Source organism: Symphodus melops (assembly GCF_947650265.1).
Source record: "Symphodus melops genome assembly, chromosome: 13".
Classification (NCBI taxonomy): domain Eukaryota; kingdom Metazoa; phylum Chordata; class Actinopteri; order Labriformes; family Labridae; genus Symphodus; species Symphodus melops.
Window position 1 is genome coordinate 2356392 of NC_136703.1, and position 24953 is coordinate 2381344.

Genomic DNA, 24953 nt, shown 5'->3' on the forward strand with positions numbered 1-24953 from the left:
TTGAACATTTGGAAAACCCTGGCTGGGATTTCTCTCTAAGGCTCAGTTCAGTCAGTCCTCCAGTTTCCCCAAGTCTCATATGAGACAACATGAATGCCCTCGAGTAGACTGTCCACTTGCACTGGACTTGCATCAGACTGTCCAGACATGCAGCTTTATGCCCATTTGTACAATTCATCATGTCTCATCGCTCTCTGTCATGGCTTTCACGCCGACCTTTCAGAGAGGTCAGGACGAACCCCTTCGAAAACTGTCACATGCAAGGTAGCGGGAACCCTTCAGCATCTTTTTAACAACGGCTTTGTAACTTAAAAACACAAGATGGGGTGTTTCAAAGTGTTCCTTTCGGACACAAAGAGGCAGACATGTGTTAGGTCAGGACGTGAAAACAAAAGGGTTCAGTTTTGGAAAAAATGAAGGTGGTAATAATGCTGCTCTAATTTATTCACCACCCAATATTGCATTTTATTTTTTTAATTGGTCACAATCTGCACTCACCTATCTTTGTGTTGCTTATTAACTCTGCTGCATGATGCATCGGCGTCCGCTGCCACAAAGCTCAACACAATAAAAAAAAAATTAAAAAACAGGGGAGGGTTAGGTTTGTTATTTTTTTACAGTTGGGGTAAACAGATGCAGAACAAGCCGTTGGTGCTGGAAAGAATATTTCTCGACGACACGTCTGATGACCTGGTTCATTCGACGCACCTCAGCTCTTCAAACTAAGGCGACATTGCAACTCGTTCTCCTCCAGCCTGCAAGCTGCATTACAATGAGATCTAAAACTGTGTTTCTTGGGTGTGGAAATGTTTGACCATCATTTGGAGAAATGTTCAGACTTTCTCAGTCGACTCCAAAAGTCAAGTTGTTCCAAAGCAGGAGACTTTTGAGCGAGCATCTCGAGGGTGTGCCATGCCCTTGTAGTTGTTATTGAACGTGAAATCGTCCTCGGAGCATGTCCGTGTGTGTCATTATGTAGTTTGTAAAGTTGGCAGCGTTGAACATGTTGTTTTTAGAGAGACATTAAAGTGTCCCTCTGGGACGAAGGCTGTTATTAGAAGACGTGTCAGCGATTCTCGTGGTCAGATTGTCGTTTTGTTCATAAGAAGTGAAAATACAGGTTTTGCTGTGATGCTTTCAAAGAATGGTTTTAATCAACAGAGAGCAGCTCTGTTATTTGTTGAGGCAGAGCTGCCTGCCTGATACTTTGAAAAATGTGCTCGTCTTTTCTCTCCTTGACTGATTGCATGTTTTTGCTGCAGCATAACATTAATCTGCCTTTTCTTTCCACCTTTTTTTTTTTACCCTTCTGTCCTCCAGCTCGTCTTTTTCTCCCTCCTTCACCTCTCCCAATACTCCCTAAGCCCCAATTCCCCATTTCCCTCCCAATCACAGACTCCCCTAGGATTTGAGGTCTTCGCTAGTCCACCTCCCCCCTACCACCATAAGACGCACACAAAAGATCCTCACCACACACACACACACACACACTAGGCCCAGACAGCTTCATACTTCCACACACAAACACCAATCTCTCTGCCTCATCCCTTTATCCTCCATCACCATCCCATCCCCAGATGTGCCCCGTCCCATGAGAGAATCCCCCCCCCCCCCCGGAATAATAAAATAAAATCTCATTGCCGTACTCTCCGGCACCCTCCAGCCCCTTTCAAAGGAGGGGAAGACGAGTTGATGAATGTGGTGAGGAAGATGTGGATGAGAGGAGAGCAATTAAAATCTTCTTTGCTCTCCTTTTCTCTTCCTGATCCAGAGGGAAAACGGGGAGACAGAGATTGTGTCTGGCGTGAAAAAAAGAAACCAAAATCTATCTCATCTCAATCAGAGAAACCTATTTTGAAGGCTGGATGAAGACAAAAGAACCACTGGCTGTATTGGACCTCTCATCAAGGACGTTAAGGCCTACTGAGAACCCAACTGTGTGCCAGGCAAAAATGGAGCAAAGTTTGATCTCAACACCAGAGGAACTCACTGATGCAAATATTAAAGAAGAAGAGTATTTTTATCACAATACTAAACTATTTAAGCTCTCAAAAATGATACATTTCAGCCAGGAATCCTCCTCTTTGAATTCCTGTGTCGATCCGATGAAAGATAATTTACCATCAAACAATCCATATCCCCGCGTGGAGCGTAGAATCACACTGTGCTTTGTTCTGCTGGTGCATGGGTCTAATCAACAGAGCAGAGGCTATGCATTGATGTACCTTTTAACAGCTCTCACTCCAGCTGAGTGGACCAACAAAAAACAAACAATTATGCCGATTATAAATGGATGAAACGGACGTGGGAAACTCAAAGGATAATTTTCTGTATTTTCCACAATGTTTTTATAAACGTTCGACAAAAGTTCATGCATGACACGAGACGAGACAACGAGCGTTTCTTTACTTTCCTTACAGTCAATCTGTCCTTTTACAGGACACGCTGCGTGTTGTAATTTAACTTCATCCATGTCTTTTTTACCCTCCCCTCTGGGGTAGATGGAATTAGATGACGGCCTCTCTTTGTTGCCCAGAAGAAGAAAATTAAATTCACATGATGGCGATACGGACCCAACTTAGTGAAAAAATACTCATGAAGAAAGGCCGTTTTTTAATTTCCACCTAAACCTGCTTTAAACACATTCTCTTTGTCTATTTCTTTTCTTTTGGGGAAAAAAAATGTTTTTCAGAATCCTTATCTTTGACGAGGCGTTTGTTTATTTTTAAAGAGGTGTTTCATCAGAGCTGAAGAGGCATTTGTCCATTATTGTTACAGAGGCATTTAATTAAAATTGAAGAGGCAGTTGTCCACTATAATTAAGGAGGCGTTTTTTTTTTTTTATTATTGTGACGGCACACTCGTGAGATTTGTTTCTCCGTTTTTTTTTTATAGTGTTGCATTCTGTGGTTTAAAGCTAGCTCCCAGGCGGACCACTCATCAGCTGAGGTCTGAATAATCAGAGCCAGGACAGATCCTGGACCTGATGTTCACTGAGCAGGAATAGAAAGCAAAAAATAACTCATGGAAAACTGAACAACGTGAAAATACGTAAAAAGTAGGGCCTGACCGATATGGGAATTTTTGGATTAATCAGCCAGCAGATATTATCGGACAATATTTGCATATCAAGTGGCTATCAGTATCAGCTAATTTAATCGCTGATATGAGGCGACGTTACGAGATTTGTTTACCACTCAAACATCCTTTGCATTACACGAGCCGTTCTTCTTCACCAGCAGAGGGCGTTACATGGTGACACACGCACATGCTCAGTGACTCTCCAGTTTAGTGACCATCTTGTGTGTGATATCTCACTGGAGCGATCAACACAATAATAAATCTACCGATAGAAAAAAGAAATCATATACAGGTGTCTGAATTTATTTTCCATCACTAATATTGATATCCAATATTTACCTGAGCTTTAAGCTGAAAATAAAGACTGTTAATAGAGTTTCATGCTTCCTTTTTTATTGTGTTTTAAAACAATAATGTTGTGCTTTAGTCTTTGCATCACTTGGTGTGTAATTGTTGTGGTTGCTGAAGTAGCTACTGGAGGAAATATATCCTCATGAGATAACAAAGTGCTTGTGCTAAGATTTACATGAAAACCTCAGTTTTCTTTTACAACTGTGAGCTCAGCCCGGTCTGATCCGACACCCATCTTCAACCTCTTGAATCAGTGCAATCAGCAGAGACCAGTGCAATCAGCGTGCGCAACAAATAGAGCTAAAATGATTGGTTTAGATTGTCAGTGTCCTACAGAGATGCAATATCCCCCCCCCCAAAAAAAAAGCCCCGAGTAAGGCTTGATTTTTGTCACACTGAAAGAGACAAGTTTGTCGAGGAAAGTAATGACACGTCTCTGAAGCTTTCTGCTTCCTCCAAGTTTTCAATCTTTCTGAGGTTTGTTATTTACTGGATATTTAACTGCATACTACTTATACTAGTTATACTGCATTATTGGTCCATATTCACATTCTTATTTGTTGCTTATAGTGTTTGGAATATTTTTCAATATGACATCCCATGGACTGCTCCAACAGTATTTCATTGTACTTGGACAGTGACAATAAAGAAATTTTATCTTGTTCTTGTCCACTTCCCCATTGGTACAATAACACCAGCCAATAGGATCACAGCTCACAGCAGCTGCATGGATAGACTTTGTTACATCAGCACATAAATCAGGTCTGAACCTTGAGGGAAAAAAAGATAAAAGATTAAACCATTTATAACTTCTTCTGCACTTACAGACCTTTATTTCTTTTGTTAATTCAGGGGGACGTGGACTGGTGACTGCAGCTCAAAGACGGTCCAGAAAAGTGGACTTAGATGGACGAATAAGGGCCTGAACCTCCACCTGAACAGGCGATCCTCCGGTTCCCAAAATGTGTGTGTTTATATTCTTCTGCAGGCAGCTTTAGATTAAAAATATGACTGAATGTCTTTATGCATTTGAAAGCGTTGATACTTTATATAACATCTATGATCTTAACAACAGGGATTGTATTATTTTTAAAACATGTCGAATCCATAAGTGTGAAATTGTTGTAAAAGTTGACAACCTTTCTATCTTAACTACGTGATGCTGACGTAAACTACAAACGTAACAAAGTACAGCAAGAAAGAATAACGTCAGCCCCTCAGCAAAGCTTCAAACGACTCCTCTAAACTCTTCTCCAACCATGGGTGGCTGCAAAAACTCCCAGAAGTCTTGTTGTTATAGCGTGAGATTGCGAGGAACAAATGAGTACTCGGAGAGATTTAAGGAACTGGTTTCTATTTCTCCGAAAACCTGATGAAATAAACCCTCAGTGAGAGATTGCACTGAGTTACAGGAGCTGGAGGAAGAGCGGCCGCTCTTTTTATTTTTCTCCACATAAAACCAGAGACTCATTCAGCCCCGTCTTCCTGCAACACCACAGACAGAGTTTTTACTCTGCAGCTCTGATGCTGAAGGTCCCATTGTTCTGGAGGTGTAAAGGACGCCCTGTCCTACACGATGTAGCATACCGCGCTCTTTCTCCCCTCCGTCTCCCTTTCTCACTTTCTCTCCCCCCAAAACAACGCCACCTCCCTCCCGATGGGGGACTGGTGCCATGTGGTGATGAATAGTCAGATCTGAGGTAGGAGGACGCACAATGTAGGTCGAGCTCCAGGGGTCGTCATCTGCTGTGCGTGCACGTGTTTATATGTGTGTGTGTGTGTGTGTGCGCCAAGGCGCTTGGGGGGGTGCTGCTGGGTACATGCAGCACTCCAGCGAGTGGTGGTGTTGGAAGGTGTGTGTGTGTGTGTGTGTGTGTGTGTGTGTGTGTGTGTGTGTGCGGGGGGGGTTATACCTGCTACAGTATGATATATGGAGTGTCTGTAGCCCCTTATACACCTGTTCCCGTTGCCTCCTCTGTCTCTGCCTTACACACAATAACACTCACAGACACACACTCCCCCCCCCCCCCCTCCCCCCCATGCATCCCCATCCAGAGACAAGGTGTGGATAATCAGCTCATTTGTTATGGTGCCGTTAGATTAGTGTATGAACATATGCATGATGATGAACTGGGCCTCACCAGAGAGACAACCTTGTTCTGCTGGAACACAAAGTCACACACGTGGAGGGACGGCTGGGCGAACAAACTACAGTCAACTGACCTTCAGCCACTTCGGGGTCAGAGGGAGCTCGGCTGCCGTAGTGAGTGGGAGTCAGAGCGGGAGGGAGGTCACGTGTGTTTTTCTTACACTCAAAGAGTTTCATTCGCTTCATTTAACAGCGCTCTATTCTGCAGTCTGAGGCACAGTCTGAAGAAATGTTACACTTGGGGAAAGTGGAGGAGAAATGTGAACAGCTGTGCATCGGTGTCAATTCACTCGAGGCCAAAACAACTCTTCAAACAAGCATACTTGTGAAGGTTTCCTTTATATGCATGCTTGTTTAAAGAGTTTCATGTTTGACAATAAAGAATAATTCAACCATAATGAACCATCAGGTTTCTTCTTCAACTTTCATCAGGAGCAACAATCTGAAAGAATCAATGATTTAACATTTATAGTGCTAATTACCAATACTCAAATGAATCATACGGCCAAGACGCACGTTTGTTAAATGTGCACCGTGTCCGAGCGGCACGTGAGCGTGAGATATCTGTTTGATATCTAAGTAGTGCTTTTGTACTGAAAGTGGACAAACTTCCATCGCTGTCACTTAAATCCCAAACACTCAAAGGTTCGTCAATAAACTGCTCGCGGGCTGTGAAACAAGCTAACCAGATCTGCTGAGCGAGAATAGTGAAATAAAGCAAAGAAGAGTTTCTCTTCACGCGCTGCCAGTGACGTGTTGAAGTCAGGAGAAGCCAAAAGATCGTCTGATGAAACAACAAATGACTTTTTCTCACAAGCGACGCTATTTGTTTTGGACTTGAGCGTGTAGCATCCACCAGCAGCACTCTTCAACAGGTCCGTGTGATTGTCTGATATGCTCACACTCGGCAGCACAGTGTCACTCTGAGATGTAACATTCATATAAAAGCTGAGCTGGATCATCCCGTAGCACAGGATTTATCGTGGGCACTTTAGGGTGACACGCGATTGTTGTTCCCTCCCTTCGTTCACGTCCCAAAAACCCTCGCTCCGCCGTTCATCTCGCATTCACGCTCACTTTGCAGCCTCTCTCTTCTTCCCGTCTCTTTTTTTTCTTACTGCGACACTGCGTTGAAACAGCAGGGAAGCTGTGCACCCCCCCCCCCCCCCCCCCCCCCCCACACACACACACACACACACACACGCACACAGCCTTTTCATCTTGTTTCTGTTTCTCTCTCTCATCTGCCTCTCTTGTGTAACGACCTCAATCTGTCTGTCTCTGTTAGCTATCGTCTGCGACAATAATTCCGTAATACGCTCAAGTGGGAAAACCTTGAAGTGGCGTCTTTCCTGTGCTCTCGCAGTCAATTCACTCACTTTATTGGCAGGACTGTTTATCGGGAACAATACATCCGAAGCGGAATACAAAATGAGCGAGCGGAGGAAGTGTTTAACAGAGTGCCGACACGTCGTATCCTTCTACTTTGGCGTCTTTACACGTGTGAGCAAATGTGTGTATGCTCGCATGCTGCTGTGTCTGCGTTCTAGCAACTCTCAGCAACTCTGAGTGTGTGTGTGTGTGTGTGTTTCACCTCAGTATCAGTGCCTGAGCTGGCCGCCGCAGCAGAACAAAACGAAACAAAACAGAGGCGAGCCGATCTGCACTATCATCCCCCAGCAGGCCGCCGCTCTCTGTCTCTGCGCTCGGTTACCTGTTGGTCCTCATATAATTAGAGCGGCCACACTCATCCATCACAGTATTGTTGTGGTGCACGCCGGGGCCCATTCTTTCTCTGGCTCAGCGGCGTTACATAAAGAAACAATAACAAAGTCTAAACAAGGACCATCCGCCAGAGGAGGAGGGGAGGGGACGACAGAGAGAAGGACAAAGTGGAGGAGAGAACACACACACACACACACACACACACACACACAGATTATTACAGCGTCGTGCTTCTTTTTTGTCCTGGCTTGGAGTCTGTAATGTAGTGCTGATACACAGCGTGCCGGAGCAGAAAACCTCACAAACACCTGAAGTTTCTCTGCAGCAGATGTAGCTGAGGGAGGTTTTTATCCCAGACTGAATTCACTTAAAATCACTTTTACCTGTGAAGGGAAAATGTGCTGCGGTGGCTTCACGGAGGTGAATAGAGATCTTTGCCTCTGACAATTAACAGCGTATGGTGGCCTCTTTTGATAAAGCAGCGTTTCCAGCAGCGCTTCGAGGTGGCCGCAGCCTGAACTACCCACAATTGATTAAAAGCCTCCAGCATCTTTATTTGTGTTCCAACGATCACGTGGTCTGAGGAAACTTTTCTCCCTCACATCTCAATGAATTACATCTCCAAACTCCAGGAATATTCACTTCAATTACAACATATAGATAGGTATTCTAAATTATTATATGTCACAGTATTAAACTAAATTAACCACTGCCCAGTCATCTTAAGTCTTTTCTTTTCCATCGTTGTCTATCAGAGGTGATGGAGGCCGAAACAGAGCTGATGAAAAAAGCGACCAATGACGAGAGGAGGAGAAAGAGACGTGGTTTAAATAATACTGAGACATCTAAAGCTTTACTTTATGAGCATCTCCCTGAAAAGCTACGATGCTTTGAGCGCTATTACAGACGAGAGCAGCTCATTAGGGCCCAAAATCCTGATCATGACTCCTTTGGTCAATGTTGAGACGTTACCTAACAGACAATTAGCTGCTCATACAGCTAATAGATTTGATATGCACGGCTCATCTCATACACTGGATCTCATTATTGTTGTAGAGAGCAGGTTGGTTCATTACTGAAATAACAGCTTCTAAAAAGAGAAGGAGGCGTGGCGAGTTGCTGATTCAGGGTCTTTTCAGTGTTGCAGAAGTCTCTCCTGAACAAAATGTTACAAAATGTTCTCTCACGTCTGCATGGCGCCCCTGGTCACCAGGTCACAGCACTATGTAAGACTGAAGCGTATCCACATTTATTTAACAGTGAAGCCGTGTTAGTAGAGGGATGTTTTTGCTACAATCCTGTAATATTAGCCCACCACGTTAGCTGACACTTTTCATAACACCGTCCCTCTGCTCGTCTGTAAGGGGGAAACAGTGAGGAGGCCATAACAGCACTGTGTGTTTTACGACAGTGCAGTTGCACTCAGAGGACTTGGGAGGGCGCCAAAGTGCATCACACTGAATTCCTGCATATTGTTGCTTTAAATTATACACGTCTCTCTGCAACTCCCTCCTCTTCAGAGGGACATTAAAGACTCCGAGCACAGCGGCTGCTTACTTCATCTCAGCCTCTGCCTCAAACCTATCATTTGGTTTAATTGCTATAGCGACTTGTGAAACACTCTGGCTTGTGTGTGTATGTCTAGCTGACAGCAGATGAATATGGAAAACAGAAAAGGGAACAGTCAAGGCTTTGTATAGGTTTTAAAATCTGATAGGACTTAGAGAGGATTTGGTCCATGTAGCTAAATAATTAAAAGTGTTATTTTGTTTGTTCTATGTGCAGTCCACAGGGGGTCTTTCATCGGGCACCAACAGATTTACTGCAGTAACATCGAGCCCCCCTCCACCCCCCCAGGAGCCCCTAAAAACCAAACCGCCAACAAAAAATCCAGGATCGACTCAATGTAGCACTTTCACTTTTGTTCGAAAAAGTAATTATCATAAAGGCCAGAGGAGAAACCTCCCGCTCTGTTCTTTTCACATATTGTTGCAGTGAAACAAAAGCGTTCAGAACGTCACCTGTGAATGTGCCTCGGTCAGGACGTCTTATCATTAACACACTGACTGACGGCGTGTGCCCACCTGCTTGTGTTTAAGATGTCAGCGAAGCCAACGTCTCACGCTATTATAACTTCACTCCGCCGCTTGCTAATGGACTGACTTTGAGCCGATAAGTAATGAGGTGACAGTGAGTAATAACATGTAAAGACCTAGAAAGACAGTGTCAGTGTATTAGCTCATGTCACGTCAAAGAGAAGTTTCGCTAAAAGAGAGAGTTTTAAAAAACTTGTTTAAATGAGCAAAAATAAATAAAACAATGACATTTGACGGCTCACTTGGATGAAGAATTGGCTCCTGGTTTACCGCAGCATGATCCCTCTCCCCTTCTGTTGTCTCCAGCTCTGCCCAGGTGAAGCTACCGATTGCACAACGAGGCGGCCCTGGACCTCGGAGCTGAAAAGCCCAGCGCTGGCTTCGCTGGCGTTTGAAGCTGGGACTGCTGTGACCTCTCAGCCAGTTGTGTTTGCTTCAATCATTTCCCCAGTTGATCTTTGTTGTGATTTAGTCGTCAGTTTATTTGGCGTATGATTGGTGATAGCATTTTCACTCTCATCGTGTTTGCAGCTAACGTAACGGTAGTAACAGCATCTTACAGTCGCTGTAGTCTCAGTCTGTGAACGTCTGCTTAGACTCAGTGAAACAGCACTGCGTTATGAAACTGCAGATGCGGCAGGAGCAATCATGTGGTCTACACATCCGTCTGCTTATGAGCCACAGCGATGTGATTGAAGGTTTGCTTTCCTGGTGATGCTAATGCTAACATTAAAAAGAAAAGTTCTCATAGAAACTGAAGATTTTTCAGAAGCATTCATGCGACTGTCTCTTCGTGTAATCATGGAGTCTCCTGTCACACACCAGGATGCTTAATGTTTAATGCTGACTAGTTGACCAATATGTGCTACATATCGGTCTTTGACCTGTGTGCCACCTGCAATCTAACAAAAGAGCAAATCAGCGTATTGGACATTTGAGTCCAAGCTAAATTGCTGTATTCACTTTGGGCAAACATTGAAATGTGATCGTTTATTCCCCCTCGGAGAGATGACAGGCATGTACACGATGTTTACTGTTAGCACCCTGGAATGCTTCGGTACATGCTTCATGAATATCAAGAGTAACAACAAAAGCATGGAGGCTGGACAGAGACGGGAGCGTTTGACAGCCTGATTGCAGAAACTTTCTCCGGCGTTGGCCTTTACAACAGCCGCACACCATCATTTCAATCTGCCCGGAGTGAACGCTGCTCTGAAGGGGTTGAATACTGATCAGCCTTGGCTTGATGTGATTATGGAAGTGCCAAACAGAGCAGACACAAATTATATAGTGATAAACGTTAAGTGATAAACACACTTGTAATTGCACGACGCCCCGTGTTGGGAGTGAAAATAGGCGCTTGGCAATGTATCCAATTTTTCCTTTTTATGCGCTACAAGGGAAATAAAAATGGTGTCATTATGGCAGTAAAAATGTATTTGCTTCATTTAGAGTTTGACCTATGCGAGCGCTGCATTACCTGAAGCAGCGCGACAGCGTCTAACAGGACACGGTGATCATTTTATAAGCCGCATTAGGGTGTGTTCATTTTTCAAATTAATCTCTTTGATGTTTGAGATGAGGCGGCTTAAGTACATCTCTATATCACCGCCTGCTATATTGAATTTCTGAACGCGTCTCTGTGTGTCTACTCTCTTCACTTTAAATGTAGTTCATTGTGAATTTCACACTGATCCATCGTTGTATCTGTGTTTATTGTTTTTAATGGAGTGAGTTTCACCTGCGATGCCTGTCATAACTGGCTCATTAGACTCGTTAAACACTTGTCAACTACAGCGTTCTTTTTGTTATAAACGGGGGATTTACAGGTGAGTGGATAAATGGAGAACACAATTAACTGTTATAATTAGAAACAAACTCTTACCAACAGGTTTTCTGTGATGGTTGAGCTTCATGGCTGATATTTCTCAGAAGGAATCCCTCAGTAAACACAAGTTACCTGCTACATGGACACCTTTCTCTCTTTGAATTTATATGACTTTGTCTCATCTGTGCCTCATTATTTGGGGGTATTTGTGGTCATGTAACACTCTCTGCCTTTTTTCCCCCACTCAAACTCTTCACAGGGATTATGGGTAGTACTTCACCATGTTTATACATTTAGCATTGATCCGCAGATCACAAGCGGTCTAAACTGTCAGGGATGATCCAAGCGGACCATGGATCAGGCCTGTTTCCATTTCACCACCGGCACCGACGCACAAGCATCCGCTAAATGAAAGGCTTCATGAGATTACGGCATGCTTGTTATTGACAGAAATATTTCTTTATAGTTAGTTTATCTGAGTGCTTCTTTTATATTATGATTGGAATTGTATTGATAAGAATAGCCTATAGTGAACACAAAATAAATTTGATGATTTTGATTAGCAGAGATGATGTTAAAATCCACAGGAACATTAAAGTGAAGTTATAAATGAAATGAAACATCTGGTTAACTTTGATTTCAGCATCTGCATCGACCGATGTTACGAGTCAAAAGATCAAAACTGAAATACATCCCGGATGTCGGACATATTTGGCTCTTGAGGAAGCAGAATAGTATTTACACTAGAGTATTAATATAAGAGTATACTATACTACTCTTGTCTCCATTTCTGCAGCATAAACCTTTCCAGAGAAAGAAATGAGAATAGCTGTTGAGTATCCTCAGTCTCAGTATTTTTGTTAGCGGGTAACTGTGTGTGTGTGTGTGTGTGTGTGTGTGTGTGTGTGTGTGTGTGTGTGTGTGTGTGTGTGTGTGTGTGTGTGTGTGTGTGTGTGTGTGTGTGTGTGTGTTATTGGCGTAGGGCTTAATAACCTACTTCTCTGCAGACAGAAGCCCATGCAGCATGTAGTCAGGAAGACACAGAGGCATTGGTCTGTAAAGTCACACACACAGAACCACATCCACAACAGCAGCCTGCTTTGTTCCATAATACATAGAAAGTCATTTTTCCTCCACATGCTGTATAGATTAGAACAGAGGAGAGTTGATAAGTGAATAGTTAGAGGAGTTAGCCTCAGATGTAGTCATCAACACAACAGGAGGGGGGGGACACACACACACAGAGACACACACACACACACAGAGAGAGAGACACACACACACACACACACACACACACACACACACACACACACACACACACACACACACACACACACACACACACACACACACACACACACACACACACACACACACACACACACACACACACACACACACACACACACACACACACACACACACACACACACACACACACACACACACACACACACACACGGGTCTGGAGACTCGCTGAACGAAGAAGCAGCAAAATAAAGTTGAAAAGGGAACAGAGAGGGGAACGAGATGATGGTGGTCAATACCACAGGCTTAATTATAACAGATGGACAAAATATCATCGGGATTGAATTCAATAAATCATGCAAGAAGTGCTTTCCCCTCTCATTAATTTAAAGTGATACGAGTAAATATCCTTTTGAATTTGAAACAGGGGCCCTCGGTATCGATTCCCCGTCACTCTGCAGCCTACAGCTAATGCCGCACCATCATTTATAGACCAGGTGCTCAGCTTATCACGCCCTGAAGCCACTATTACATTCAAGATTAGACTATGAATGATTAAAATGAACCAAGGTTGGGTTTATTGATTGAAATCAGGAAGCTCAAAACACTCGCTGCTCGCTTCAGACGCGTGTATGGATTGAGCTTTGTTTTGCCCTATAGGCTCATACGCACGCCGCCGCGCTGGAGCAGCTCTGCACAGATGAAAGACAGAACACCTTTCAAAAATTTAAAGACATGCTAAACCAGATTAAATGGCTGCAACGAGCCTTATTTTACAGTTACATCGGCGCTAACATCAACAGAGAAGACGACACGTGATATAAAGAAGACCGAGTGTGATGAAGGGACATTAAATCACGTCGAAAAAAAACACAGAGGCTTGATGAAGAGAGTTTTCAAATTGGCAATCAAGGACAGCAATTTGAATTTTTATGGTGGTTAATCCTGTGAAAATTGGTGTGTGTGTGTGTGCGTGTGTGTGTGTGTGTGTGTGTGTGTGTGTGTGTGTGTGTGTGTGTGTGTGTGTGTGTGTGTGTGTGTGTGTGTGTGTGTGTGTTGACGGGTGGGACACAGGTGCAGAATGTAAAAGCCGAGGATAAAAAATGTGTCGTTTGCAATAAAAGAAAAGATTACATTTCTGCGTCTGATGGACTGTGATATAAACGAGGATGGGAGGTCTTTCACAACAATATGAGACTAAACTAAGTCCGACTATCACAACTTTGTTTTCCAACCAAAAGTCCGACAGGTCAGCCGGTTCAGCGCGGAGAGAGCGGCAGAAGTGAGAGGGACGGATGTGCGAGAGGAGAAAAGAAAACTTGAGTTCACACGTATACTCAAACTCCAACTTGTAGACACACACAGCCACCCAGAACAGCCAGGAGCCAAACACAGGGCGATTATTGAGCTGTGAATAATAAGTTCAGCCGCCAGCGACCTCAGTTTGCACGGTGGAGGTCCAGCTAAGAGGGTCAGGCTGAGAAGAAGAACCAGGAAGTAGAGAGAAGAGGAAAAGTAGTTAAAGAAATAACAAGCCCTGAAGCAGCGGAGGAATGTTTCTGAAACAGTGCTGTACATTCATGCTGCAACTTACCAGGACGTACATTACAGATGCAATTAATTTTAAGAATAATATTCATTATTTTTCCAATGACCCCAAGGAGATGTCTTGTAATGTCTTGTTTTTCCCCCCAAAATATTAAAAATAAGGGCTTTGCAATTAATTACAATTTTATGCTTTACCGTTTCGCCTTCGTAATAAACACACAGTGAGAGTCGTATTTTATTTCAATAAACTTAATGTAGTCAAGAAATACTGTCTCACTCAGCATCTTCATAATGCATTAATGCAGTCTAACAGCTACCTTTGATTAATTGGTGTCAATTTAGTTGAGAAAAAAATATTTATTATTTATTCTGGATTCAGGAAGGACATGTTGGAAACAAACAAACTACTGAGAGTTTATTTTCTATACGTTTGCTTTTATAAATCCTGAATGGGTTTTTTCTTGTCTACAATCATTCTTATGTCAACGCTCTTCCAAAATAAATAAAATGAGCTCAGCTGACTGAGTGAACCCAAGTGGACATCTCAGTTGTCTACAATCAAAATGTGCCTTAATAAACTTTGAATTGAAATGGTGAGTTCATTAATATGACACTTTAGTTTTCTGCTACTTCCTGTGGTAATTTGAGCCCGGCTGACCTGACAGGAGACTTGCTTGGTTTTTTTTTGTAAGTGATGATATGTTGGAGTGCACCGATGTGTGTGCGTGTGTGTGTGTTTGTGTAATGCCAGTTCACTTATGTGCTGGCCCTGTGAGTGTCTGAGGAGAGAGGCTGAGAGGCGATATGAGAAGGACCACCGCCAGGGAGTGTCTGACTTAACAGAGATAAGAGGTAGGGTCAGGCAGAACACCCGCGCTCCGGCAGGTAGGGGAAATGGCTGCTGGGCAGTCCCTGACCCTGGATCAGAGTCGGGGAGCCGGGAAGAAATGAGACGTGACTAATGGAGGCACTGCAGGCTGACCCCTGATCAGTCGGGAGCAGAGAGAGGAGAGGGGGAGGAAGGATGGGGGGGGGGGGGGCTAAGGACGTGTGCTGAATGAGGTGGAGCAGACTGAGGGGAAGGGTTGGGTGTGTTTTTCAAAGAGGAACAAGTTAATAGTGACAATTGAGGATGTAATCTAAGGCTACAAAAAGAGCTTGGGGAATGTTTGTTGTGAGCCCATAGCAGTGACAAACACAGTCTTTATCCGCTGACACAGAAAAGCAGAGAGCGGCAGCACAGGGTCAAGCCGAGTGAGTGGAAGTTAACGCACACGCAGCGCTAGCAAGTTCAAAACTGAAAAAGGTACCCAATGAATCCCATTTACATCATCGGAGCCGACAAAGTTTCACAGAGGACAAAGATCAGTGATGTCTGCAGAGAGGAGAGTCCATCCTCTCCGTCTTCTGCCTGCTCCACTTTTCAGATAATCTTTTTTTAATTTATTTAATTAGGACAGTTCACATCAATCAAGATATCAACAAAAAGGAGCCATGTGAGCACAAAAGCTGAATTTCATCCGTTGTCCTCAGGCAGGTACTAACAAAAAACAAAACAAAAAAATGAAACAAATACAATTTACAGGACAGGTTGAACAGAACAACATACACAAACAAAGGCTGTTTGAGGATTTACCCTTCATGACATCACAAGGGGCAGTAACCCCTCCCCCAGCGAGGTGTTTGTTCTGCCTTCTCCCCCTAAACAAGAAGACGTGGAGAGAGAAAACCCGAGCCCTTCCAGAGAGGGGCGTGGTCAGGTTTATGAGTGCAATAAAAGGTTTTTAAATGTATACTTAAATTTGCTCTGCAGCTGGACATGCAGTGTGTGGGTTTGCCGAATATCAGCGTGTTTCACACGATCCATTGGCAATAATAAAAGGCTATAATAACATCAGAAACATTAACCTTGATATCCCCTCAGATACTCGCAGCTCTGTTACAGATTGAGCCGAGGTGGTGAGCGCACTGCGGCACGTCTCAAGTTCAGTCTGATGGTGTGTGGGACACATCTTGCTTCCAGGCATTTCGTCTTGTTCTGTGGTTTGTAAGCACTGATGTCTCTCGTACTGCCAATTTCTCAACTGTAATAGCACTGCAATACTTACAGATGCTGTTAGATACTGAGATCCTGTCTTTATCCGTGACCAGGAAGACAAACCTTTTAGGGTTTTTTTGTTTCTCACATGGAAGACATTCAAAACAAGGCGAGAAAGCACAAACTTACTGAAATCAGTTTAAAGACAAAGAGAATGAAAATTCATCCCGTCTTTATTAACCTTCAAACTGCTGTATGAACATCGGACAAATAAAAAGCATTTAACACGAGGGCTTCATATGCTCTGCATTAGCTTCACTGCATGCCGACCAGGACCTAGAAATCTGTGTAAATGTGTATGCACCTTACACGCAGCAAAGGGTCAAGGTTGGATACGCTGTGATAAGGACATAACCACGAGGCTGTCGCCGCCCTTCACACACTTGCTTTTTCCATTTCTTTCAGATACACTCATACAGAGACTGAAGGTCTCTATTGACTTGGATCTGAACATGTTCTTTATAGCCGTCACCTCAGGACAATACCGCGTCGTTCACCGAGTGCTGAACGAGCAGGGAAAGTGTTCAAGGCTACTTATGGGAGTGTACTGCTGACCTCTCCAAACACGCCAGGCATAAAAATGAAAAATGGCGAGATAAACACACTCTACACTCATGCCCTGTCTCTGTGGAGTCTTACTGCTTTTTTTATAAGACAGTAAATAGAACATGATGCTAAATGTTTAAGCTATTACTAAATGTCCTTCATCTAAATGAATGGTTCCTTTATGTTAGCACCAACTTCTAGAGGAAAAGCCATCAATAAAAACATATGCAAATGACTGAAGCCAGGCTCAACAGGCTGCAGATCCTGAAAGGTAAACAGTAATGTGTGTGTGTGTGTGTGTGTGTTGACGTGGGAGCAGCAGTGCATCGAGAGGCAAACATTAAACTAATTATCCTGGGACCCAATCAGACCGTGATACGGTGGTGGACGTTTGTGAACGTGCAGATATAAACGAACAGTCCGAGTGTGTCCTCCGAGTGTCGTCATGAACAACGCTGGGAATTAATAAATCCATTTCATCACCGTCACCACCTCTGATTAAAATCTCTGTTTTACACTTCGAAATCTATCGAGCGTAATGTTGGAGAGGGTTTCATTTCAATGTACAACTTTGAATTTAATACTTCGTCAATGAACCATTTTCTCTCTGTCGCCCCCCCCCTTTCCAAAATAAAGTACAGATCACAGATCCATTTCAACCATGTGTTACTGAAAGGTGTCTGATTACTTAAGATTCAGAGTAGGGCAGACAATAATCTAATAACAGGATAGTGATGCAACTAATTCTAGTAATAAAATATCGCAGCGCTAGCTTGAATCCCAGTGTGACGTCATCCTGTCCATGTAGGAGGAGGAATCGCAGGGTAACTCAAGATATGAAAACTAAACGAAACACATGGGACCACAACAGTGATGACACCACAATATTTATGTCACAAGTTTTTAATCAATTACGAGACATCATAAAATGATGCATCATGCTGAAGAAAACTAAATGCCCCTCGGTAAAGTGCAGCATTAAGGTCTTCAGTCACTTTGACTTCTTCTCATCACTGATATTATCCCACTGGACACTGGATGACCATGTTTTTGTCCTCCTGCTAATAGCATGTGCTAGAGACACGGATTTTTACAGCGAGGGCGATAAAACACAGGAATGCATCCCTTGAAACGTGTGATTCACAAACTGCAGCATGTCATAATAAAAGTTATGATGCATTATTACTAATAAACCACTGGCCTCCTTTCCCCATACTCTTTAGCTGCATTATAAAATGATTGTATCCTGCTGAACACTGATAATCATCAATATAGAAGAAGTCATTGTGATCATATTCTTTGCCACATCGCTCAGCCATGACTCAGACCACTGTAATCCCATTACATGGACCATGGTACTCTATCAGCCGAAATGGTAGTGTAGCAGCAGCTATTATCGATAAGCTAAAGGCAGAATGTCACGCATTGAGGAGCTTCTTTTTTAGATCCATTCACCATCATTTTCTACTCTCTTTTATCCACATCAGCGTCTCTCAGCCCCCGCCGTCTTCTCAGAATGAAATGCCAGTCTGAATTAGGCGGTGAATTGGTGAGACTGATGGTTTTTGAGGGTTTCGGGAGATAGCTTAGTTGAAAGTGAAAGAATGTGAGATTGTGCTCGTTCGATTCTGTTTGTGTGGGTGTGTGCATGCGTGTGTGTGTGTGTGTGTGTGTGTGTGTGTTACCGCTGCAAAGGTGAGCAGGGGGAGAGAGAGAGAGAGAGAGAGAGAGAGCGCTTGTCAGCCAACACAGGTCATGAAAAATGCATAGAGGTTGTGGTGTCAGTTTGCTGGGGCGCGAGCTGCAGAGAGCGAGCGCACAGACGGGCTTTTCTGAACTCTCGAAGCGTCTCTGTCTGCTCTCTCACTCACTCAGCCTGTGTCGCTCATACGCTACAGCTCACTTTATTACACCTGCTCACTTCACAGCCACCTGTATACTCTCCGTGTGCTCTGTGGGTTTCACTGAGCTCTTCAACTTGACACTGATACTACACTTTAGTAAATCTTTACGGCACGTTCCTTTTCCATAGCAGCTCTATCACTTCACCGCTTCCTACTTTGTCAGTTTGACGATGCAAAGAAGTATAAGTGTCCAAGAGTGAGGTCGGTCACCCCACTGGCTCTAAAAGTTCCTTTTTGGTCTCTTGATAATACACACTGGACTATCGCATTTTTTTGATGCAGCATATTTGTTTGTGAATCAGGGATCTCCAAGGAGAGGCGACTTCACATGGCTGTGGCGGTTTTCTCTGTACGCTTCTTTATAGCGTGTCATGTATTTATTTTGGCGGGTCTCGTGACAGCCTAAATCCCCGAACCACTAGACTCAGTTATCTCCTCCATTGACTGGGTGTAACATTAAGGCTAAGACAAACGTGTCTGATGTCATCTGAACTCAAAACAACAGTGCAGTTCTGAGCTACAAGAGATGAGCTTAAAGATGCTGCAACATTTTGAATAGAGGAATCATTATCGGTGGTTTTAAATACAAGCAAAACGTCACATTACACATAATGTGTTAAATAATCACTAACAAGGGGTTGGTTCCTATCACTGATGAGTTTCAGGGTTTGTTTTTTTAAAGTCATGGATGACCTCAGAGATCCCAGAATGCCTTGCCAGAGAGTCTCTCAGTCAACAGAAAGATTTAGATTGAAAATGAAAATGCTTTCTCCTCATTTGGCTCGTCCCCTCACATCCATTAGCACTGTAATCTTGTTTTGCTGCATATCACATTTTTGCCAGTTTTCCCTTTTTGCTACGGCATAATTGATTTTTAAATTCCTCGATCTAACACACAACCCGCCGAGGTTACAGCGTTCACCTCCCGCTCCCAAACCTTAAAAGGAAGCAGAGAGGAGAGCAAGAACAACAACACGCTGTTTCTATATTTGTCTACTCAGTATACATTAGGATGGCTTTTACACGCTTGTTGTTGAGACAGCCGGGCTTAATGGACTTTGTGTGTAAAACATCATCAATGAATGGCGCTGCACAATGAATAATTAACTGTGCTGCTGTAGAATGGGCCGCATGCTTTCATTTATTCAAAACCTTTCTCCAAATAATGAGTCTGTGCGTCCTGAACGCTAAAATCACAGCATCTTTACGGAGCTGCAGCAGAAGCCGTTTCTACACTTCCAGTGTAAACCTCGTGGTTTAACATGTCTTCACTCGCTGCCCCCCCCCCGCCCTCCTCTGTCTGACCTCTGGCAGCAGACGAGTAGAAGCATCATACAGCTGGACTTGTTTGATTCCCACACCGCTCTGTTTGTACACCGTATGCTGCCAGCATGCAACATTTAGCTTCAGGCGATAGCGGAGCCCAGTAATGAGTCAGTGCCTCTCCACACGCACTGCATATGTCATAGAGAAAACTCTGTGCTTTATGCATATGCAAATCCTGTGTGTTTGCAGCTCAAACACCTTTATTTTTAGATATATTGCTTCAAACTGAAGCGTGGGTTTTTGCTCTCTCGATCTCCACGCTTCAAAGATTAATGTATGCTGAGAAGAGTTGAGGGGACTATTTTCTGCCCTACTTCTAAAAACGACCTTTACACTCTGTCACTTTAATATCAGCCATAAACGGAGACTTAATTAGAATTCATAATGAAAACTTTTCCTGGCATGTTAATAACTGTGTTTTCCCTTTGTTACCTTTTGTGTCATAGTTTGTTGGTTTAAAAGCAAATATATTGCCAACAATGTCAGACCTGCAGGGCAGCCTCTGGACAGCTTCTGAGCAAAAGCACTTTTATCCAAAATTATAGCAACTTCATTCAGTCCAGTTTGTCAAAATCAATCCGACTATCCTCCTCACTTTCATCCTCAAGACTCTTTGAAAGCTTCCCTCTTTCCACACACACACACCACAGTCTTGATGTTTCTTTTCTCAAACCCATCGCATCATCTCAATTCATCTGAGGAAGTTTCCAAACAATGTGTTGTTTATTTCTTATTTATGTGAGTGTACCTTCGTTCCATTCAGGCTGACTGTCACTATGTTTTTTCTTCTCCTACTTCCCTGTCTGAGACGCCTTCAGTGTGAGGAAGGATTGTTTACCTGTCCTGTCCGATAGCTTGCCTGCCATGTATTGTTTCTGTCAGACTCAGTGTGTCTACCTGTAGTATTTGACAGCCACACCTGTCTGCTAAGTACAAGGCACTGTGTCTCCAGTCTGTCGGGCGACTTGGCTGCACTGCGTGTCTGATAATCAATGCGACAAAGACCCTCAGGACTTGACCATATCTGGTGCAGTGAAGTCATCTTCACAAACACTGTGCACTCATCGCTGCGTTTATGTATGAATGCACACTTTCTCTGAACACAGCAGCTGAAGAGACAGTTTCAATGTTTCTGCAGCACATATCGAGTAGCTTTACATCAACTCGGAGAGAGAGTATGAGGAGCTGCCTTTAGGTGCTTTCCAAGAGAACGAGAACAGAGTTGAACTCCATGAGTCTGGTACAGTTGGTTTCATCCTCTACACAATGACTCCGACAGTATACACTGTATGACAGGTGACAAAGCTCGATCTGTAACATGCGGAGGTTTGTTTGCAAGCGCTCAAACTATCAGCGATGTTGCTTTTTTCCCCCCATACTGCTTTGAAATCGAACAGTGCTTGTCATGTGTTCTCAGTTCTCTCACCACTGAATTAATCAGAAACTATTTAGATAACTGATAGATCAATTTCACAATATTTAAAGCTCCATTTAGAATCGAGGTGTATTTGCTCAAAATAAAACAAAATCTTTAGTGATGAAATATGAAATGATGAAAAACAGAAGAAAACTACAAAAGGAGCATGAAGTACTCCTGTGTCCAAAAACATCATGAACGCGTTAAAGTCGTCATCACGGGGTCGCCGGAGGCGCAGCGGCAGTGCGCGCGACCCCACGTATTGAGGCTCAGTCCTCGCGCGCGGGCGGCCCGGGTTCGGGTTCGCGTCCGGCCTGTGGCCCATTTCCCGCATGTCTCTCCCCACTCTCTCCCCCCTTTCCGACTCTATCCACTTTCCTCCCTCTATCATTAAAGGCAAAAGGCCAAAAAACAAATCTTAAAAAAAAAAAAAAAAAAATTCGTCATCACACTTGACAAAACAAATGGACTAAATGATCACATCGATTACAGATTATTTTCTTTTCATAATCGTAGGAAGACAAAATCGTAATTGACACTGAGACGAGATTAATTGTCAAGCCGTATTTAACAGAGACAGTTTTGGACAGGCAGAATAAACAAACCTGATTTATCACTCTGCCTACCTTCTTACCTTGTAGTCTTTATGATTATGGTAAAGATATGTTAAACTGCAGCGGTCCCTAACCGTCTGCATGAAAATGAATCGGCATTATTGTAAATATGCCAAAATGTACTTTTGAATCCTTTCGCTGCTAAATGTGCAGAAGAGTGAGAAAAAACAAAGAAGCTTCCACTCAAGTCCCAGAAATAATGCATGAGTGTGACTCCAGCACCGAGTGGATTTCTGTGGACGATGTGTATTCACTTATCTCTTCAGATGTCAGCAGTTGTACGTAATTCAGCAGAGCAATGGCAGCGAGCCGCAGTGAAGACAACACCATTCATTTCTGTCCTCGCAGCTCGAGGAGAGAAAAGGCTGTGACAGCTAATGTGGCACTTTTCAGGCAGCCTTTTCAGCAGCGCTGATGCCCATACTGCCGAGGTTTCATCACCCTTGCTTCAGCAGAGATTTCTAAAACACTAAGAAGGACGCTGTCCAAGGATTCCTTTCTGGAACTAAGAGCTCACAGATGTAATTCAGAGCTACAGTGCATCACACGACCCAACATATCTGCGAAATCAGTTCTAAAATTACCCAAAGCAGACAGGCTAAACTAGAGCAAACAAGGACATGTTTTCAAGAAGTAGTTCATGACTAAATGTGAATATCACCCAGATTCATAGAGGCAGGCCTGACACACGCTAAGACAAGTAAAAAGCTGACGATAAGTCCAAAAACAACTCGCAACCTTCGGTGCTTTTAATCCAATTTGTGTCTGAATTGCACATATAGGGCTTCCATCAGTGCAAGACAAGTACTCGTGTTATCCCCTACAGATACAAAGCCTGTTATTGACTCGTCTATCTACAAGACTAAAAGCTACGGCTTTATTACAGACATGTAAAGGACCCAGTATTAGACTTTAGGTTATTTCAGATGCCACATACTGTAAATACTAAACTATTCAAGTGATGAATCTATTTTAAACATTAACTAAAGGTTGGTTATAATAAGATTTACTTTTAGCCCTTTGCAATGGCTTCATGTTATGTTTCAGCCCTGGCTTTTGAGTTATTGGTACTACTGCATCAAATCTGTGGCAAAGAAAATCAGTATCACTCACACAGCACAAGTACACAGATAAGCCAACAAAGCTTGAACATGTATTTTAAAAGCATGCCTAAAACTATGACGTAGTAAAATTGCCATGGGACAAAAAAATAACAGTAAAAAGTATTTGTCAAGGAGACGAGTTGAAAAACAAAACGAGGAAAGGGGAACATCCAAACAATCGGACAGGAGACAGGATACGAAACAATGAACCGAGACAGAGGGTAAGAAATACTGAGACTAAACAGAACTGGAGTAATCAGAGTGTCAGGTGACACTAATGAAACAGGTGAGACAATCATGGTCATCAAGACAGGAGGGAAACACAGAAAGGCAGGAAAACAGGCAACACTGAGAACTACAAAATAAAACAGGAAACATGAGGGAATAATAAAATTGAATTCAAAACTCTGAAATAAAAACATACATAAAACCCAAACCATGACGCTCCCAAGTGTGGAACCACAACACAGAAATGAGTGTCAATGAGCCAGCATGTACACACAGCAGGGCCCTAAAAATCAAGTCTTGGTGTTAATTTTACAATAATAACCAAAAAGTACCAACACGTGAGAAGTATATTATTATTATTTTGTTCTGCTAGCATTACTTGATATGTGAAAGTCTCTGCGACAGTTTGGCACAAAGGTGGCATCTTTCAACGTCTCAACAGAACACCAGCAGCATGTGTTAAATAACATATTATCCTCATTAACCACAACACAAACAATACATCTGCTGCTAATACACACAACAACTCTGCTCAAACTTCAGTGACTTTTACCATCATGACAACATGCGCCATTATCAAACCTGTTTCCAACACATGAAGCCACACCTGAGTGTTGACAAACTACTAGCATTAGCAGATAACAACACTTAGCAAACAGACAACAAACAGCAGCTCTGCTCATTTAACTTGCTATAAACATAAACATGCAACAAACAAGCAAGCTGTCTTACCTCATAGAGGTGTGTGTTCTTCTTCTGTGCGGGATTATCCACCTTTCCACCTGTATTTACAGCACGTTTAGCCCACGTTTAGCCGCCCCTCTCCGTCGAAGTTCGTTGTTACCATGGTTTCAGTAGAACGTGAAGAACACGAGCGCGTGGTGCGCAAAGACAGAGCTCGTGCGCTACAGTTTTAGGAGCAGCCTTCTTGCTGCAGCAGTAGCCGGGTTTGTTAGCATTAGTTTAGCAAAGGACTCTTACTCCCGCTGTTTCCGTCCCTTGACGCAGTGATGTTTGTCTGATTCTTTCTTGTTCACAGATTATTTAGAACAAAAAACGTATTTCACCTGTTTCCTCTTCCTGTGTAAACATCAGCGACCCCTGGTGGCTGCGAGCTGAACAGTCAAATTTATTAAAAGTACCGTAATCTAACAATCCAACAAATAGAGGAAATATTGTTGTTGGGTTTTTTAATCTCTTATTAATTGTAATTTAGCCCTTTTCTGATTTTACCTGTATATAATTTCTGCCTTTTATTGTTTTTTATTTTTTACTGTGGCTATCATTTATTGGGCTTTTTTTATTATTGTATTTGTAAGGTGACCTTTAGTGTCATTACAGGCCTCCTTTGTGTTTTTTGTTGTTGTTGTTGTTGTTGTTGTTTTTCAAAAACATCTCGTAAACCATATTTATAAATGCAAAAGAAATGATAAAACAATATATCATAAGACCAGGCTTGGAGGCTGTAGTCCTCCAAGCGGGGAGTCCATGTTTCATTCTGATCTGTGGCTTTCTTTACCACATCTTTCCTCCTTTCTCTCTCCCACCGTTCTATCACAAAAAAGCAAAAAAAAAAAAAAAAAACATAATTCTAAAAATTGTTAATTAGAACTAAATTCATGGTGAGATGCTAAAAGTGTGAAATAACAACCCACGCATATCTGCACAAACCGCCTTCTTTGAGGTGT

The 24953-nt window shown here is 43.0% G+C and overlaps 1 protein-coding gene across 13 annotated transcripts in view; it reads right to left on the reverse strand.

The window, feature by feature from the left end:
• Positions 1-24154, reverse strand: part of LOC306833650 (uncharacterized protein) — a 152653-nt gene extending 128499 nt beyond the window's left edge. For all 13 annotated transcript variants that reach the window (XR_013780392.1, XR_013780393.1, XR_013780394.1 and 10 more), the window contains exon 1: positions 23998-24154. Coding sequence is in view for 7 of the 13 variants with exons in the window: in XM_079359054.1 (XP_079215180.1) it covers positions 23998-24002 (5 nt within the window). In the remaining 6 variants the exon portion in view is untranslated. The remainder of the gene's footprint in view (positions 1-23997) is intronic.
• Between the last annotated feature and the right edge of the window lie 799 nt (positions 24155-24953).